General features: G+C 36.5%; 2 protein-coding genes across 18 annotated transcripts in view; one reads left to right on the top strand and one right to left on the bottom strand.

The window, feature by feature from the left end:
* Positions 1-11,508, top strand: part of ETFBKMT (electron transfer flavoprotein subunit beta lysine methyltransferase) — a 69,751-nt gene extending 58,243 nt beyond the window's left edge. For all 8 annotated transcript variants that reach the window (XM_072654381.1, XM_072654377.1, XM_072654379.1 and 5 more), the window contains 2 exons: positions 82-212; positions 10,883-11,508. In XM_072654381.1, the coding sequence (XP_072510482.1) occupies positions 82-212; positions 10,883-11,226 (475 nt within the window). In that variant the 3' untranslated portion in view covers positions 11,227-11,508. The remainder of the gene's footprint in view (positions 1-81; positions 213-10,882) is intronic.
* A 1,349-nt stretch (positions 11,509-12,857) lies between these two features.
* The window catches only part of AMN1 (antagonist of mitotic exit network 1 homolog), a 59,919-nt gene continuing 54,056 nt past the window's right edge, over positions 12,858-18,720 (bottom strand). For all 10 annotated transcript variants that reach the window (XM_072654386.1, XM_072654387.1, XM_072654388.1 and 7 more), the window contains one exon: positions 12,858-17,148. In XM_072654386.1, the coding sequence (XP_072510487.1) occupies positions 17,075-17,148 (74 nt within the window). In that variant the 3' untranslated portion in view covers positions 12,858-17,074. The remainder of the gene's footprint in view (positions 17,149-18,720) is intronic.

Below are 18,720 nucleotides of genomic sequence, written 5' to 3'. Positions count from 1 at the left end.
GATCTCCTTGTATAGTTCTTCTACCTCATGACCATTCTACCTTCACATCTCATCTTTAGGTTGTTTGTCTCTTTTATGTAGGTACCTCTTGGATAATCCTGACATTGTCAGAGGAAGATCTCTACTAGATCTTGGGAGTGGATGTGGAGCAACAGCCATTGCTGCTAAAATGAGTGGGGCATTGAGGATATTGGCTAACGACATTGACCCTAGTAAGGCACATACATGCATTCTTTTAGCTTACTTATATTGTTCTGTGTGTTTGTATGCAATTTTAGGAAAAATGGAGTTGCTAAGTAAATTAAATATCTATACATAGTTAGTTATCCATTAGACTTAAAAATGTGCCATAAAGATTTAAAGAAAGACAACATTTTTTCTTAGAGAAGCTGATTTTTCAAGTAAAGGTGAAGGTCATCTTGATCAAGCAACCTAAAGACAGAACACATTTTGGCACGAATCTCTGAAACCTTTAAGCTGCTAAATAAGAGTCTAAAAGCTTGTTGTAAAGCAGCAAAATTTTATTTTTTAAAAACTTTGTTTTAAAGAATCCAAGTTTATTTTTATTTAACAGAGTGTTGTTATTTTTGAAAAAACATATAACTGTAGGTAAGGTGTTGTGCTAGGTGCTAGACCAGTACAGCAACATGACAGCCCTAGCAGATGGGGCCTTGCAGAATACCTCATTCTGTGACATCTAGTTCAGCTCTGTTAGAACTGCAGTCAGTCAGTCAATAATCATTTATTAGCCACCTACTATTTGCTAGGCATTGTGCTAAGTATTGGGAATGGGATCAGGTCCTGGTTGGGATTTATATAAGGAGACAGAAAAAGGCCAAAGTCATGTTATGGGCCATAAGGAGATTCTGATATAGAACTCAGGTATTTGGCAGAAGGTGGATCCTAGTTGTAACCATCTCACTCAGGATGATGTGGATAGCTACATCCAAAGTACAGAGTTTAAAGGAACAAGCAGGTCTTATAGAAATCAGTTATATGCTAACAAACTAATAGCTAAATGAAATGGATAGATGTTTACAAAAATATAAAATACTCAGGTTAACAATATAAAAAATAGAGGACTTAAATTAACTCAATCAATGAAAAAGAAATTGAACTAGCCATAAAAGAACTCACAACGGGTGGGAAAAAAATCTCAATACCAGGTGATATTACAAGTGACTTCTATCAAGCAATTGAAGAACAATAAATTCTAGTACACTGTTTGTAAAAATAGAAAAAGAATGAGTTCTACAAAATTCATTCTATGATATACTTATCATAGAATACATATGATTTTGATACCGAAACTTGGGAGAAAGCAGAGAAGTAAAAGTATAGATCAATATTCCTAATGTATTTCAATGCAAAAATAAGTGTCTGACAAAATATTATCAGTGAGGCTACAGAAACCTATAAAGATTACTAAGATTAGGTTGAATTTAAACCATGAATGTGAGGGTTAGTTCAATAGTAGGAAAACGTTAGCCATAAATACTATACTAATAACAAAAAGAAATTTCATGGTTATATCACTATATAAATAAAAGGCTTTTGACAAAATACAACTGCCCATTAATCAATAAACATTTATTAAGCTCTCACTATTAAATAAGTAGGCACTACCCAGCAAAACTGAGTATAATACTTCAGGGGAAAAATTGGTCTTTCAATGAAATAGAGGACTTTCAAGCATTCTTGATGAAAAGGCCAGAGCTAAAAAGAAAATTTGACTTTCAAACACAAGAATGAAGAAAAGCATGAAAAGGTAAACAGCAAAGAGAAGTCATAAGGGACTTATAAAAGTTGAACTGTTTACATCCCTACATGGAAAGACAATATTAGTAACTCTTGAAACTATTCAGTATCTGGGTACTTGGTGGGATTACACACACACACATGCACACGCACACACTCATAGAGACAGAGTGCACAGAGTGAATTGAATAGGATGGGATCATATCTTAAAAAAAAATGAAATCAAGCAGTGAGAGAGAAATATATGGGAGGAAAAAGGGAGAAATGGAATGGGGCAAATTATCTCTCATAAAAGAGGCAAGCAAAAGATTTTTTTAGTTTGGGGAAAAAGAGGGGAGGTGAGAGAAAAACATGAAGTTTACTATCATCACATTCCACTAAAGGAAGGAATAAAATGCACACTCATTTTGGTATGAAAACCTATCTTACAATACAGGAAGGTGGGGGGACAAGGGGATAAACAGGGTGGGGGGGACGATGGAAGGGAGGGCATGGGGAGGAGGGTACAATTTGAGGTCAACACTCACGAGGAGGGACAGGATCAAAAGAGAGAATAGAAGTAATTGGAGGCAGGACAGGATGGAGGGAAATATAGTTAGTCTTATACAACACGACTATTATGGAAGTCATTTGCAAAACTACACAGATTTGGCCTGTATTGAATTGCTTGCCTTCCAAAGGGAGGGGGTGGGGAGGGAGGGAGGAAAAGAAGTTGGAACTCAAAGTTTTAGGAATAACTGTCAAGTACTGTTCTTGCCGCTAGGAAATAAGAAATACAGGTAAAGGGGTATAGAAAGTTATTTGGCCCAACAGGACAGACGAGAGGATGGAGACAAGGGCAGAGAGGAATGATGGAGGAGAGAGCGGAGTGGTGATGGGGGCAATTGGAATGCTCGGTGTTTTGGGGTGGGGGGAGGTGACAAGGGGGGAGAAAATTTGGAGCCCAAAAATTATGTGAAAATGAATGTTAAAAGTGAAATAAATAAATAAATTAAAAAAAAAAATAAGTAGGCACTATATAAAGCACTGGGATGCAAAAAGAGGTAAAAGACAGTCCCTGCTCTGAAGGAACTTAAAATCTAATGAGGAAAACAGTATGCAAGCAAATATATACAAAGCAAAGTATATTAGGATTAGTATTATGTTAAAAACACTAGAAATCATAGGAATAAATAATGTGCAAGCATATTAATCTAAAACTAAGCATAAGGCTGAAGGGGACGTGGGTATGGCTGTGGAGTTGTGAAGAATAAGAGGAGGTTGAGTAGAGTTGTCAAGGTACTAAAAAATTATATTTTTTTGTGAACAGCTGCCTAATACCTAACCCTAAGGGTAACTTATCTGTTTTTCAAGTATCAGCTGATCTCCCTCCTGGAAGAGAAGGTCAGAAGACTCAAAGAGTACTTCTTCATACTCTAAACATTGAACTGAACCTAATACAAAGGAATTCAATAGGGATAAATATAAAGTCTTACACTTGGGTACAGAAATTTGGCTTCAGAGTACAAGATGGAGAAGGCATAGTTATGTAGACTGCAGTTGTTTTGAAAAAGATGTGGGTGTTTTAGTAATAGCTCAGTATAAGTCAGCAGTAGGATATGGCAATCAAAAGAGCTAATGCAACCTTGAACTGTATTGAAAGGAAGATGATGGCCTCCCTTTACTCTGGCTTGTCATACCTCATCTGGAATATTATGTTCAGATCTAGGAACCATAGTTTAATAAGGACAGTGATAGGAGAGTAGACAAGGGAGGGCAACAGGATGCTAAGTGGCTTTGAGTCCATGTCGTGGAGTGATTGATTGGAAGAACTGGGTATATTTAACCTGAAGAAGATAATACAAAATATTATGGGAGTACAAAATAATTGACTTTAAGGCTATGAAGGGCTATAATGAGATGGAAGAATTAGGCTTTTTTCTCTTTGTTCCCAGAGAGCAGAAACAGAAACAATGGGTATGAAATTTCACAGCGGGAAATTTAGGCTATATGCCAGGAAAAACTATCAATCAGAACTGTACAGAAGTTGAATGGACTGTGTTAAAAGGTGATCGGTTCCCCTGTGAAGGTGTTTGAGCAGAGGCTGGTTGACCACTTGTCAGATATGTTATAGTGGAGATTCCTTTTGTCTTCTAGTTGAACTGAAGGCCACTAAGCTCCCTCAGTCACAGATTCTGAGTTGTCTTCCATATACTCATGTTTCCAGCTCTCCTGGATTGGAATTTTGTGCTAGGGTTGGGCTCCACTCTCTCACTCTTGGATTGGTTGAAGTACAGATGCCATTGCCACTGCCTTGCCATAGTGTAGGATGTTATATTTGAAAAAATGGGGAAGTGAACTGGATCCAGAGCTGGGACTAGGGCCCACTCTTTGCCTCACTTTCTGGTGTCTGCCTGTATCTTCTTATGGCTCAGTGAAGGCATGGCCTTGTTTCCTTCTTTAAGTCAGTCATCATCTGGAGGTTGATGGCGTTTCTTGTTGCAATAGGTCCCAGTAGGATATTGGAGACTTCAGGCCTTTACACTGATCATCTATGTCTCCCATAGGTAGCGACTCACTAGGAACTGTTTTTATTCTCCTGCTGTTGTTGGAAGCCTATATCTTTTGCCCTTTGTAATATCCTAAGATTTCCTCTAGTTTATGTATAAGCTGGCAGGTTTTGTGTGATCCTGACTATGTTTCATTGGCATTTTAATTCCTTTCTGGATGCTTACAGTATTTTTTCTTTGACATACCAGCTTTGGATTTTGGCTATGACATTCCTGGGGCTTTTTCTTTTGGGGATTCTTTTCAGGAGGTGATCAATAGATTCTATCTTTATTTTGCTCTCTGTTTCTAATAGATCTGGCAGTTTTTATTTTGAAATACAGTGTTCAGGTCTTTTTAAAAATTGTGATTTTGAGAAAGTCTAGTAATTCTTAAATTATCTTTCCTTGAGCTAATTTTCAAGGTCAGTTGTTTTCCATGTCAGATACCATACACTTTCTCCGATTTATTTATTTATTTATTTTTATTTTTTAGCGCAGTTCATATCACATAAAACAATTCCAAGTTTTGGGCAGGTGATACTTCTTTTAAAGCATTTGCAGTATAGACAAACGAAGTTTTGTTTTTTTTTTAACATTAACCAACTGAGACACAAATAATAACTATGTATGCTAACTTCACAAGCCCTTGACCTAATTGTCTCCACACTTTTACTAAGAATTTAAAGGATCCTAACTTATTGTTGTTGGTTTAAAGTCCTAAGCCTAATATCTTAATTTTAGACTTAACCTCGGATGTTCCCCTACCAACACTCTATAATTTAATAGGTCTGGTATTAAGCTTGCAAACCTTTTGACTATAGGAAATTGACACCAAGAGTAGGAACATTGCAGGGATACAATATCTCCCCAACTTCATGTCAATTCCAGACAGGAGTAGATTGTCAACTTGCATTCAGTCAGGCTTAAAGTCTGCCAGGTGTCAGTGGGGAAATTGAGTCAGGAGAATCCTACCTCAGCCCAGGCTGAATAGCCGCTCTCCCACTCTTCCCATGAGATCACCTTTTGCAGTTCATACTAGCATCTCACAGGCTTACTGGCATCATGGATTGGAGGCTCAGACCACCTTTCTTGCTATCCATACCTGGAGTTAGACTCAGAAGTTAATAGTCCCATAGAATCTTAAAATAGCAAGTTCCAATAACCAGGTTCCAGATATGACTATAATTTCACATTGGCTAAGGAACATCTTTTGAGGCAAGTCTTAAGTGGCTTGCATGCCTTTCTATACATGTTCTAGTTCCTGATTAAATAACAGTCATAAAATCAAATTTACCATTAAAGCCTTAACTTTTCCATCAATGCTAAATTTTACCTGAGATTACCTGCCTCTAGGAAACTTAGACTAAAATTCTTTCCCCCAAACTAAAGATGTCTCTGATTTAGTTTCAGTAATTAATTCAGTCAATTGTTTTAATACTAATTGCTTTTATATCACTTTATAACATGTCCAGTTTTTCTCCCGATCTCTCCCCTTCCCCCGACCCCCAATACCTTGCATTCTGATTACCCCTTCCTTCAGTGTACCCTCCCTTCTATCACACCCCACCCTTCCCTTATCCCCATCTTCTGTCTTGTAGGGCAAGATAAATTTCTATACCCCATTACGTGTGTTTCTTATTTCCCAGTTATATGTAATAATTCTCAACATTCGTTTCTAATACTTTGAATTCCAGCTTCTCTCCCTCCCTCCCTCCCTCCCCATCCCCACTGAGAAGGTGAGCAATTCGATGCAGACTAAATATGTGTCATTTTGCAAAAGACTTCCATAATAATCATGTCGTATAATACTAACTATATTGCCCTCTATCCTACCCTATCCCCCCTTATTTTTTTATTCCCTCATTTGACCTTGTCCCCTCCCAAAAGTATTTATTTCATTACTCCTTTCTCCCATTTGCCCTCCCTTCTGTCATTCCCCTCACTCCACTTGTCTCCTCCTCCCCTACTTTCCTGTGGTGTAAGATAGATTTTCATATCAAATTTAGTGAGCATGTTATTCCCTTCTTCAGCCACATGTGGAGAGAGTAGCTTCATTTTTCCCCTCTCACCTTCTCCCTTTTCTCCTCCACTGAACAAGATTTTTCTTATCTCTTTTATGAGTTATAGCCTGCCCCATTCCCTTTCTCCTCCCAATATTTTCCTCCCTCACCCCTTAATTTTTATTTTATTTTATTTTCTTATGGCTATCATCTCTTCTGATTCAACTCAACCTGTACTCTCTGTCTACGTGTGTGTGCATATGTATGTGTGTGTACAATCCTTCCACCTACCCAAATACTGAGAAAAGTCTCAAGAGTTACAAATATTATCTTTCCATGCAGGAATGTAAACAGCTCAGCTTTAGAAAGTCTTTTATGATTTCTCTTTCCTGTTTACCTTTTCATGCTTCTCTTGATTCTTGTGTTTGAAAGTCAAATTTTCTCTTCAGTTTTGGTCTTTTCATCATGAATGCTTGAAAGTCCTCTATATCATTGAATGACCATTTATTCCCTTGAAGTATTATACTTAGTTTTGCTGGGTAGGTGATTCTTGGTTTTAATCCCAGTTCCTTTGACTTCTGGAATATCCTTTTCCAAGCCCTTCGATCCCTTAATGTTGAAACTGCCAGATCCTGTGTTATTCTGATTGTATTTCCACGATACTAAAATTGTTTCTTTCTAGCTACTTGCAGTATTTTCTCTTTGACCTGGTAACTCTGAAATTTGGCCACAGTATTCCTAGGAGTTTCTCTTTTCAGGTCTCTTTCAGGAAGTGATCCACAATGGATTCTTTCAATATTTATTTTGCCCTCTGATTCTAGAATATCAGGACAGTTTTCCTTGATAATTTCATGGAAGAAAATGTCTAGGCTCTTTTTTTGATCATGACTTTCAGGTAGTTCCATAATTTTTAAATTGTCTCTCCTGGATCTATTTTTCAGGTCAGTTGTTTTTCCAGTGAGATGTTTCACATTATCTTCTATTTTTTCAAACTTTTGGTTTTCTTTTTTTAATTGCTTGGTTTATGTCATAGTCATTAGCTTCCCTGAACTCAATTCTGTCTTTTAAAGAACTATTTTGTTCAGTGAGCTTTTGAACCTTCTTTTCCATTTGGCTAATTCTGCTTTTTAAAGCCTTCTTCTCCTCATTGGCTTTTTGGACCTCTTTTTCCATTTGAGTTAGCCTCTTTTTAAAGGTGTTATTTTCCTCAGCATTTTTTTGATTCTCCTTTAGCAAACTGCTAACTTGCTTTTCAAGCTCTTCTATTGCCTGAACCCATTTTATGTTCACTTTGGAGGCACTGGAGGCAGAGGCCTTGACTTCATGTGACAGTGTGCCTTGTTCTTCCTCATCTGAAAGTATGGGAGAAGACACCTGTTCACCAAGAAAGTAACCTTCTGTAGTCTTATTTTTTTTCCCTTTTTTGGGCATTTTCCCAGCCAGTTACTTGACTTTTGAATCCTTTGTCAAGAGGAGGGTCCTATTGTCCTTCCTCTCTCCAGTACCATGTTCAAGGCTGAGATTCCACTCAGCTGCTTGATTCCTTGGGGCTTTGAGTAGGAGTGGGGCTGTCACTGAGGGCTGAGGTTTAGATCAGCAGTTCCCTACCACCAGAGGCTTTAAGCTGAGCTGCCTGGACAATGGACCCAGGTTGCTTTCTGGTCACAGTAGCTGCCTGCAGCCTGCTGCTGCTTCCACCACCGCCTGGGACTATTGCTGGAGGAACCCTGTTCCCCTCTCACTCTGCTCGGAAAGCCCTCCCACACTGGCCTTTGGAACTTGCTTTGTTGCTTGTGGGTTGAGGGATCTGGGACCCTCCCTGCTGGGAACTCTGCCCCAGAGGTCTGTTCAGTTCGTGTTCCTCCCAGGGCCACATGGCCAGGGCTGGGCTCCACTCCGCTCAGCATCCTGTGAGATAGACCTTTCCTCTTGGCCTTCCAGGTTACCTTTGACTGGAAACCTCTTTCACTCTGTTGTTCTGTGGCTTCTGCTGCTCTAGCATTTGTTGAGAGTCATTTTTTACAGGTATTTTGTGGGCTGTGGGGGAAGCACTAGAGTATATGTGTCTTTCTACTCCGCCATCTTGGCTCTGTCCCCCACTTTCTTTGATTTAAAAAGAATCTTTTGATTTTTGTTCTCATATTTCTTGCTGCCCCATGGAATCAATGACTTCTAGCTTTCAGAGAGTTCTTATTTGAGTAAAGCCTGCCACTTTCTAAGGAGGACCAGAAAAACAATATATCCAATGATTACAGCATTGTGACTGGAATGAACCTGAATGTTGTCAAAGTATAAAGTACAAGTGTGGCCCGAAAGATGAGATATAAGATGACATACTCCTTCCTCCTTTGCAGAGCTTGGGGTCTATGAATTTGGAACACTGCAATAATAACAGATTTTTTTTCAGTATGTCAATTTTAATTAATTTTCTCCTTTTCCCTCTTTAAAAAAATTGTTATTAGATATAGCTTTCTGGGAGAAGGATAAAGGGGGATAGCTAGATGTAAAAATTAATGTAAATGTAATTACAGCTAATGTAAAAATTAAGATAGCATCAGTAAGAAACTATTTTTTAAAATGATTTACCACTTTCTGTTCTGATATTCTTTTTCTTGCTTCCTTTCTTGAAGATACTCATGTTATCAGTGTGGAAATTATCCTTTGAATCACTGTTTGCAGTTATCATGAAGTTATTCTCTTGTGCTGAGTTAGAATTTTCAGGATATTGGGATCTATAATTATTTATGGTATTCATTTTCTCCTTTTTAATTGTTTCTCTAGTCTCAGTTACTGAATTGGATCTTTGTGCCCTGGCTAGGGTCTCTTTTTCTGCTGCAATTGGGAGTGGGAGTTGACCCTGCTTGGTCTTCACATAAATCACTTTGATGACCTCCAATTCCACAGGCTAAATCCCCTTTGGATCTTTGAGGTTGAGAGTGCTAGATCTTCATGGATGTATGGCATTTCAATCTAGTATTGTGGGAACATTGGAGCCTGGGTTTGGGATATCTTGGTGTGGCAGCTACACATCCTCAGTCACTTTCAAGGTCCCTGGTTTTCCAACTACTGTGTTTCCAACTACTAGTTTCCAACTACAGTGGGACTTTCCTGGAGGATCCCTTTACTCTTACTAATTCAGTACATAGAGCCTTGTAGGTAACAAGTCCCTCTAATCCATATCTGGTCATGATGAGAAGCTGCCATATTGTTTAGTTGAGCTAAACAATTTGCTGTTCATCTCCGTTCTTACTGCCCAGGGGCTTCTGGGTGGACTTTTGTGTAGTTCTGGGGTGAGATAAGTTACTAGTTACTTCTGTTGTGGTTTTATGGTTTGTTGTGTGCCTCAAAGAATTCAGAGTCAGACCACCTTTAATCCAAGTATAGGCATTTATTGGGAATGATGCCTCCAACAGGGTGAGTTCCAAGAGGAATCAGCAACTTAGCAAGAGAAGACAGACAATTTTATAGTGTAATGATGCTGATTACACAACAGAAATTATAATATTAAAAAGGCAGAAAGGGGTTGATAAAGGATCAGGGGTGATAAAAGGATTTCTTCTGTAAAAATTGGACTCAGTCAAAAGGCTACACCCAAGGACCTATATAGTCTACATGTGGCTACAGGTTACCCAACACTGGTAGGTAATGGGGAGGACTTTTTTAAGGGATTAGGTAATGCGGGAGGGGAACCCCATTAAGGTAGAATTGCTCATGTGATTATCCACATTGCATACAGAAAAACCTATACGTACTTCATGGAACAACAGGCATGTCCAGATTTCACTATACAATCCAGCTTTAACCACACTGCAGCCCCCCAAAACTCAATCACAGGCCTCACTGAACTGCAGACCCACTGCCCCTAGCTAGCCACACACATAGAATGTTACCTTCATATACCCTACTTCTCTGTCAGTTAGCAATTTGTGAATCTTGTTTTGAAAACAGGTTACTTTAAAGATCTGTATACCAGTAGGTACAGAAAAAAACTAAAGCTGCTGAAATTTTACTTGGGTGACCTGAGTCTCTGGTTTTACTTTTTCCTCTCCCTCATGTATAAGCTCAGGTCTCTTCTGCTCTACTAAAACTTCTAGAACCTAGAAATCCAGAATCTCCACCTACTCTTCTTCTCTTCCCCATGTCCTCTCTTACTTCCCTTCTTGTTTCACACACATTGAGACATACATACATCATAGTGACCATAGCTGGTTCACACAGAAGGGTCTTTGCTCACAACAAAATGAGAGGAAATAGTCTGCAAGAGTGTATGGCTTAATAATTATGTAGAGATTTACCTTCCTTAAATATAGAAATGCCCCTGAAGAGGAAAGATAGTAGTAATTAACCATTCATAATGGAATTATCACTGAACAAGTTATGAAGTACATTCAATTAAACATTGTAAATAGGCCACAAGAAGGATCTGTTAGCAACCACTCAATCTTTTTACCTATTAAAACTACTTGGAACCAAAAGGGAAACACAATTTAAGTAGGTTGTCTGAATGTTCAAATGACTTGGCTATTCCTAAGTAGAATAATGTGATGAAGAATTAAAATTGCATGGTACTTAACAACTAACTATATTTTTTCTTAGTTGCAGGTGTGGCTACTTTGTTGAACTGCAAATTAAATAAACTGGACCCCCTTCCCATTTTAACTAAAAACATCTTGGACTCAGAACCAGATAAGTGGGAACTCATAGTCCTAGGAGATATGTTTTATGATGAAGACCTTTCAGATAGACTTCTTCAGTGGTTGAGGAAATCCATTTGGACTCATGGAACAAAAGTGCTGATTGGTGATCCGGGGAGACCACAATTCTGCGGACATAACATTCAGAATCACTTACAGAAGATAGTAACATATTCACTTCCAGAGCTCACTAAGGAAGGAAACAATAGTCTGACCACAAGCACTGTCTGGAATTTACAATTCTGAGTTCTCAATTTACTTTCCAAAGGGATACACACACATACATACATATACATTGACTGTTACCTTCATATACACCACTTCTCTATCAGTAAGCAATTTATGAATCTTGTTTTGAAGAGAGGTAACTTTAAAGATCTGTGAGGAATATTCTTTTTTTATATACTTTCATTTCCATTCATGGCAATTATGTAATAGTTCTTTTTCCTGATTGTTAATATTATTTTGAAATGAAAAATTATACTTATAAATTGGAGTTTTCAGAGTTAATAAATCATTTTAATGGTATTTTTCATTTTTATATTACCTACATTTCCTAATATGTTTCCCTTTATTCTCTCCCAGAGAAAGGAAAAAAGAAAAAAAAAAGCAGCTCTCCTTTCTCACCTTACCCTTGTAGACTCCTTTCATCTCTCTGCATAACTCTCTACAGTCTGGCTTCTGACTTTATTCCATCTGAAGTTGTTCTCTCCTAAGTTGCTAATGATCTCTTAAGTGTAAATCTAATGGCCTTTTCTCAGTCTTCCTCCTTCCTAACAGGAAAGCTGCTTCTTGCAGCCTTTGACATGATCAAATCACCCTTTTGTCCTTGTTGCTTTCTTTTCTCTGGGTTTTAGTGACACTGCTCACTCCACTCCTTAGTCTCCTATGCTAAATCTGCATTGAGGTCTGTAATTGAAAGGGATTATGGACTGTGCAGTATTTTCACTCTAGGTTCAGATCTTAAGATAAAATAGCACACATTCAAACAAGCTTACCAGGCAACTAAGTTTATTTAATGATAGTGAAAGTCAGCAAATGTATACATATAATCTAATAAACAATAGTTAAGACAGAATCGAAAAAGAGAAGAAATACATCACTAGCCAAGACTGAGCTCCATCACTTTGGCGATGGGGGAGGCTGAAAGGGGGGAAGTAGTTGGCAAAGGTCCTGACAGGGTAAATTGACTTGACAGAAGCAGGTATCCCTGCATCTGAAGCAAAGACCTCCAAAGATCTTTCTCCCACTCAGTCCCTTTATACATGTAGCTTCAGGGAAAAGGTGACCATTAGAACAGAGAGATCAAAGAAGGAACCTTGGCCAAAGTTCCAGTTCTCTGCTTTGATGAATGTGCCCCAGGACTGGCTAAATCCTTGAACACAGACTCTTCCTCCCTTAAGGAGTTTTATGACTCTTAAGATAAGGGTCTTTTCATTCTGCTACTGGTTCGTTAATTCTTCCAATATTTATGTGCTGCTTATTTTGGCACTCCCAGTTACACATATCAACTTTAAGTTACATTCCTTATGTCAGGTCATGTGGCAGTCATGCAAGGGGCTAGGGAGAATCTCCTCAGTTTCCGCACAAGGTCACACTTGATAACTATGTATATTCCACAGAGTTCCATCCCGAGCCCTTTTCTCTTCTTCATCTCTAATAGTTTATTTGGTGATTTTATCTTCTGCCATGGATTCAGTTAACTCTACATCAATGATTCTCAAATCTAACCTCTCAGTTGACCTCTAGTGTTGTATTTCCAATTGCCCACTAGACATCTTGAACTGGATGTCTTGTAGGCATCTTCAATTCAACATATCCAAAGCTGAAGTCATTATCTTTCCTGTTGGGTTGAAATGAACCCCTGTGAGACAGTCCCAGAAATAATAAAGAATTTATTGAAAAGAAATAAGAGCTTCCAGAGCATACACATATAGGTAGTTTGCTACTGAGACTACAAAAGGGCATAGAATTCTCACCCCATATACCAAAATAAGCTTGAAATGGATATGTGGTTTAGTCATAAAGGATAATATAACAAATTAGTATGCAAGAAATCACATCTATGGAAAGGAGAAGAGTTTATGACCAAACGAAACAAAGTTTCATGGGGAAAATAATTTTAATCAGAGAAAATTGAACAGGTTTTGCACAAAAAAATATCAATGTAGTTAAAATTAGAAGAAAAACAGGAAACTGACAAAAAAATCTTTGCATCAAGTTTCTCTAATCAAGGTCAGGTTTCTCAAATGCATATATGGAACTAAGAATAAGAGCCATTCCCCAACTGAAAAATTGTCAAAGGATATGAACAGGTAGTTTTCAGAGGAAGAAATCAAAGCTATCAATAGGCATATGAAAAAGTGCTGTAAGTGACTAATAAATGGAGAAATGTAAATTAAAACAATTCTGAGGTGCCACTTCACACCCATCAGAATGGCTAAGAAGGCAGAAAAGGAAAATGACAAAAGCTAGAAGGAATGTGGAAATATAGGCATATCACCATACTGTTGATGGAGCTGTAAATTAGTCCAACCATTCTGGAAGTAATTTGGAACTATGTCCCCAAACTTATTAAACTGTGTACACTCCTTGACCCACCAATACTGTCTGTACCCCAAAGAAATAAAAGGAAAAAGATCTATATATTTAAAAAAAATAGCTCTTTTCATGGTGGCAAAGAATTCGAAACTGAGGGGATGCCTATCAATTGAGGAATGGCCAAAGAAGTTATGTTATATGAATGTGAAGGAATATTATTGATATAAGAAATGATGAAGGGGTCTGTTTTAAAATGACCTGGGAAGACTGGTATGAACTGATACAAAATGAAGTGAGAACTAAATCCATTTACACATTAACAAAAGTATTATAAAGATTATCAGTTGTGAAAGACTTAGTAACTGATCGATACAATGACTCATCAGAGTTCCAAAAACCTCATTCTATCTATTTCCAGATACTCATGGATCAGAGTGCAGTTTGAAGCATATTTTTTTTTTCTATTTCAATTTCTTTTTTTATTTTTCAGAATATGGCTAATGTGGAACTTTGTTTTCCAGGATTTCATATTTTTAATGGGTTTTGCATTTTTTGCCTTCTCATGGTCGAGGGAAGGTTTGGGGGGAGGAAGAGAATGAGAAACTGAAAATCAAATGAAAAATGAATTTCAGAATTATCATTGCATTATTTTTGATTAGTAAATTTATCATGACTTAAGTGCATTGATCAGGTTGGAATAACATTGACAGAGCAATCTGTTTAGGTTTCATTGCAGTATATGGTCCAGTATGAGGTCGAGGCTGTCGTCTAGTTCTGAGTGTTTGCCAAAGAAAGTCACTGAGAAACCTCATAGGGAATGAAGGTAATGTGGCCAGTTTGATAATAAAAGGACTGGAAATTGGAAAACCAAACTGGCAGTTCAAACAAGAGGAGTCAAAAGCCAGAGGCATAGGTTTTGTTCATGAGAGTTTAAAGTATAATGCAGATGTGGCATAAAAGCTCAAATAGCCATAGTAAAATGTAATAGCATTGCTGATGAGAATGGAGTATAACTGTGAAAAGAAACACCTGAATTGGCATGTTTTAAAAATATGGTAATTTTTGGTGTTTCTGGTAGTAGAAAAAGAGGCACTGTTGAGTTAGGGTCAGTAATTCTTCATAGTGCTTTCCCTGCCCAAAAAGATCTGATTTTGTTAACTGTAAGGTACTTAATCTTCCACCCTAATTGTAATATCCTATCAATAAAGTATAAAACAATTTTTGAATGAATAAAATGATCATTAATTTTCCTGGAAAACTAGATTACAAAGCTATAGGGCTCAGACAACTTTAGGGAAAAAAATTTATAAAATTATACCCAAATATCTTGCATGTTCCTTTCAAAAGTGTACAGTATCTTGTGAATGATTTTAATTGCTTAGAAGTGGTAACGCAAATTACCTAACAATAAAATGCTGTAATTTGCTGTATATTTGACATTAAATTTTATTGTGTTTAACTTTCAGAACACTATCAAGCTAAGGAAAAACACCTACCCATTTTAAACATTTGTACAAGGATATTATTTTTGTAATGGTCACATATGCACAATGTCAACAAATAGGATTTATAAAGTAACCAGTGGTGAATATATAATGCTGAATATAAATCCTCTCCACTAAAACAGGTATTACAACTTTGTACCATATACTTCCAACTCTCTCCACTCAACCTCTCCCCCAGCCCTGACATACAATCTTTTATAATATTTTATAGTTAAGTGAAACAGGAAAGGTCTTGACATATTACAAAAGTTTTATGTTTAAAGAACAGAATTCCATAAAGCCTCTTTCTTAAGGAAAAATGCTTATCTAAACATGCATACATATAGAGTCCCACTTTCAGGTCACTAGGATAAATTAGTTCATAATGCCTTTTCAATCCCTGAATAGCTGAGAAAAGATTTGTGATCACATATGATCTACATACTTCAATTTAAAGAGACATAAGATTTAAATTTTATTATCTGGAAACTGTAGATTTTCAGTATATGACTATATAATGACATTTCTTATTTATAGCTGAATATTATTTGTTAGTGGTAAGGCTTACCTTTTTCTCTGGAAAGAAAAAGGTCTCTTTCTGAATGTGAGGTGGCCCAAAATAAATTTCTAAGTAAAAGGGAATCACTTCAAACAGGAAACACTTTAAACCTTTAAGTTTTAGTTCTGTAGCTAAAACAGTGAATTCAGTTCACTTTCCTCAGTAGCTTAGTTTAGTGAGTTCACTTCTGTTCTGTATTAATGGAGTAAAAAAAAAAAAACAGGCAAAAGATAACTTGTCATCAAGAGCCATAATTCTGGAAACTTGGATTGTATAGCATTGATAATATTGAAAAATAAGTCCAACCTAAGTTCAAATTTCCTCCTAAATCATGGGGTCATTTAGTTTTTCTTTTCCTTCCTAGGGTTGTTGTTTTTGGTAAATTTTTGGTAAATTAGGTTTAGCAATTCATATAGCAATTCAAATAGCAATTCATCTGTTGAATAATGCTCAAATTCTTGTAGGATTAAGTATGCTAGGATGGAAGGTCAATCACCACTGTCTCAGAATCTTCTCCTTACACACTTTTACCTTTCCTGTACTCTGGACAGTTGCTTCTACTGCTATAAACAGCTGCATCAATTTGTTTTCTGAGATAATCTTACAGAGCTTCTCTACCTTATTCCTTCTCAAATAAGGGTCTAAAATATCTCTCAATAAGGAGACAAAATAAGGTATTGTCTACGTTCTAGAAAAGTAAACATGAAGCAGATCAGAAATCTTTGCAGTATTAGTTCATTCATTCAGAGCCTAATTGTAATAATTTTATTTCAAGTATCTCCATTTTTAAAAAAATGTTTTCATCAGCTCTAAGAAAATGAACAACAATCTAAGGAAGAAAGCCAAGACAGACTGAATTAATCAGGTCATAGGACAGAGATAAAACCAAACTGATATCACACTTCTCTGCTGAATGACAGGGAATTTGATGTCATGAATGATGTAGTTATTACTAAAATGCTTGTTTCCTGTTTGGCTGAAGAACCAGTTCAAAAGGAAATTTTAAGGGTCTATAATCAGAGTTGCCAAAGCAAGTGGACTCTTACCATTAGAAAGGTGAGAATTAGGAAAGATTTAATTAATTAAATGGGTTTAATTTATTCTCCTAGTGGTCATTCATCAAATATTTAGGTAAGAAAGAGAAGCAGCAGGGAAAATCTCTCATTTTAAGTCTATACATATTTCACATAGGGTTTTAATGTGTAAAAAAATACAAAATCCCAAAGTATGAGAAAGGCCATAGTCACAATAGCAATGACATTTAAAAAACAATGACGCCCTAGAGAAAAACAGAAATGGCAACAACAGTATTTGCATTTTGGAGGAGTTTTACCATCAAAGCAAAAATTTAGCATATTCACAGAGATAACTAGTCATTTTGAGACTGATAGTTTAAAAAAAGACAATAAATCAATATGGCATGCTTAAATAAAAATGGAAAGTCAGTCTCCAGGAAATTTCCAGTCATTTCCAGGAAAAATGGCAAAAATCATTGTAGTTTTAATAAGCATCAATAAACAGTCCATGTCACTTGTTTGATTTTGTTTGGGCCCACTAACTGCTCCAAGACTTCTCGGGAATGATCTACAAAAGAAAATTACAATGAATAACTTACAGCAAATGAAGATACATGTAGAAGGTAAAGAATCTTATTTCATGGCAATGATCTGATATTTTTCTTTGGCATAGCTATTTTTATACAGTCTTTTTAAACTAAATAAAATAGTCAAAGACAAAATCAAAATAATTGCTAAACATTAAACAGTAGTGATATTTTTTGTAATTTTACTTCTTTCTTCAAAATGATAAATAGAACAAGAATCCTGCAGAATTTAACTTAAAGAGTCCTATAGAAGTCAAATGAGAAACGTAAGTCTAAGTTCTAGCTTTCTTGTTCAAATGATTAGGGCACTGTACAAATGAAAGCAGTGTTTTTCGGTTTATGCAGCTTAACTCTGTTTCAGAAACACAAAATATATAGCTAATCCTGGCCAGTTGTCTCATAAATGTTTTAAGGTACAGATGGAACCAAGTGAGAAAAAGTGACACTTGGAAAAATTCAGAGCTGTCCTATAGTCACCAGTTCATCCAGAACAGCAAAATATTGTGACTAACTCAGTTAAAATGAAAAAAAAGTCGACTCTCTTTTTCACATTCTGAACAATGAAGAACTAGAAACTGCAAAAGTTCAAATGACATGTTAAATTTAATTTTCCACTGAAATATTTTGTGTGAAGGAGGAAAAAAATAAAATTGATTACATTATCCTTGCCTGAATTGATCATCTGTATTTTTTGGCTTTGACCTTTATTTTGTACCAGGTTGAAATTTAGGTAAATAGTTTACTCTCAACTAATTAACATTTAACATCCAAATCAGAACAGTGAAGATACGAAAAGTCACCACTGAAATTCGTCAGCCATGAATTATCTCTATTATCACTATTGTATTAAAGGAATATATAATACCCAACTTCCTCTAAAGTCCTACTTTGAGGACTCATCATACTGTGGAGGTGAAAAAAATGAAAAAACTATGCTAGTGAAATGTATATTCTGGCAGGTTCCATCAAACTGAAAAGGTTTAGGCAGGTTATGGTTCATATCTGTCTGTAAAAAAAGGACTTTTTTAGATAAAATGGAAAGGTACAACACCAGACTAGCTTTGGGGTGATTAACTTTTTGCTTACTACCAATCCAAAAATCATCTAAGACTTAAGAGTTGGGAGATGAGATGGAGCAAGGGGCACTGTGTGAACCTTATAAGAATTGACTCAAAGAGGGAATAACATACTCAGTTGGGTATAGATATCTATCTTACCATAATGGAAAGTAAGAAAGGAAGGAAATAAGAAGGGATGGTAGAGGCTGATAGAAGGAAGTGTAGATTGGGGGAGGTCAGAAGTAAAACACTTTTGAGAATGGACAGGGTGAAAGGAGAGAGAGAGTAAGGTAAGTGAGGAAAATAGGATGGAGAGAAATACATAGTAATCATAATGGTGAAAAGAATTTTACAGCAAGTTTCTTTGATAAAGACCTCATTTCTCAAATATGTAAAGAACCAAGTCAAATTTGCAGAAATAAAAGCCATTCCTCAACTGATAGTTAAAAGATATGAACAAACAGTTTTCAGATGAAGAAATCAAAGTTATCTATG

The sequence above is a fragment of the Notamacropus eugenii genome, chromosome 3 (assembly GCF_028372415.1).
Source record: "Notamacropus eugenii isolate mMacEug1 chromosome 3, mMacEug1.pri_v2, whole genome shotgun sequence".
Taxonomy (NCBI): Eukaryota; Metazoa; Chordata; class Mammalia; order Diprotodontia; family Macropodidae; genus Notamacropus; species Notamacropus eugenii.
Note: the sequence above shows the minus strand (reverse complement) of the source record. Positions and strands in the feature narration are given on the sequence as shown.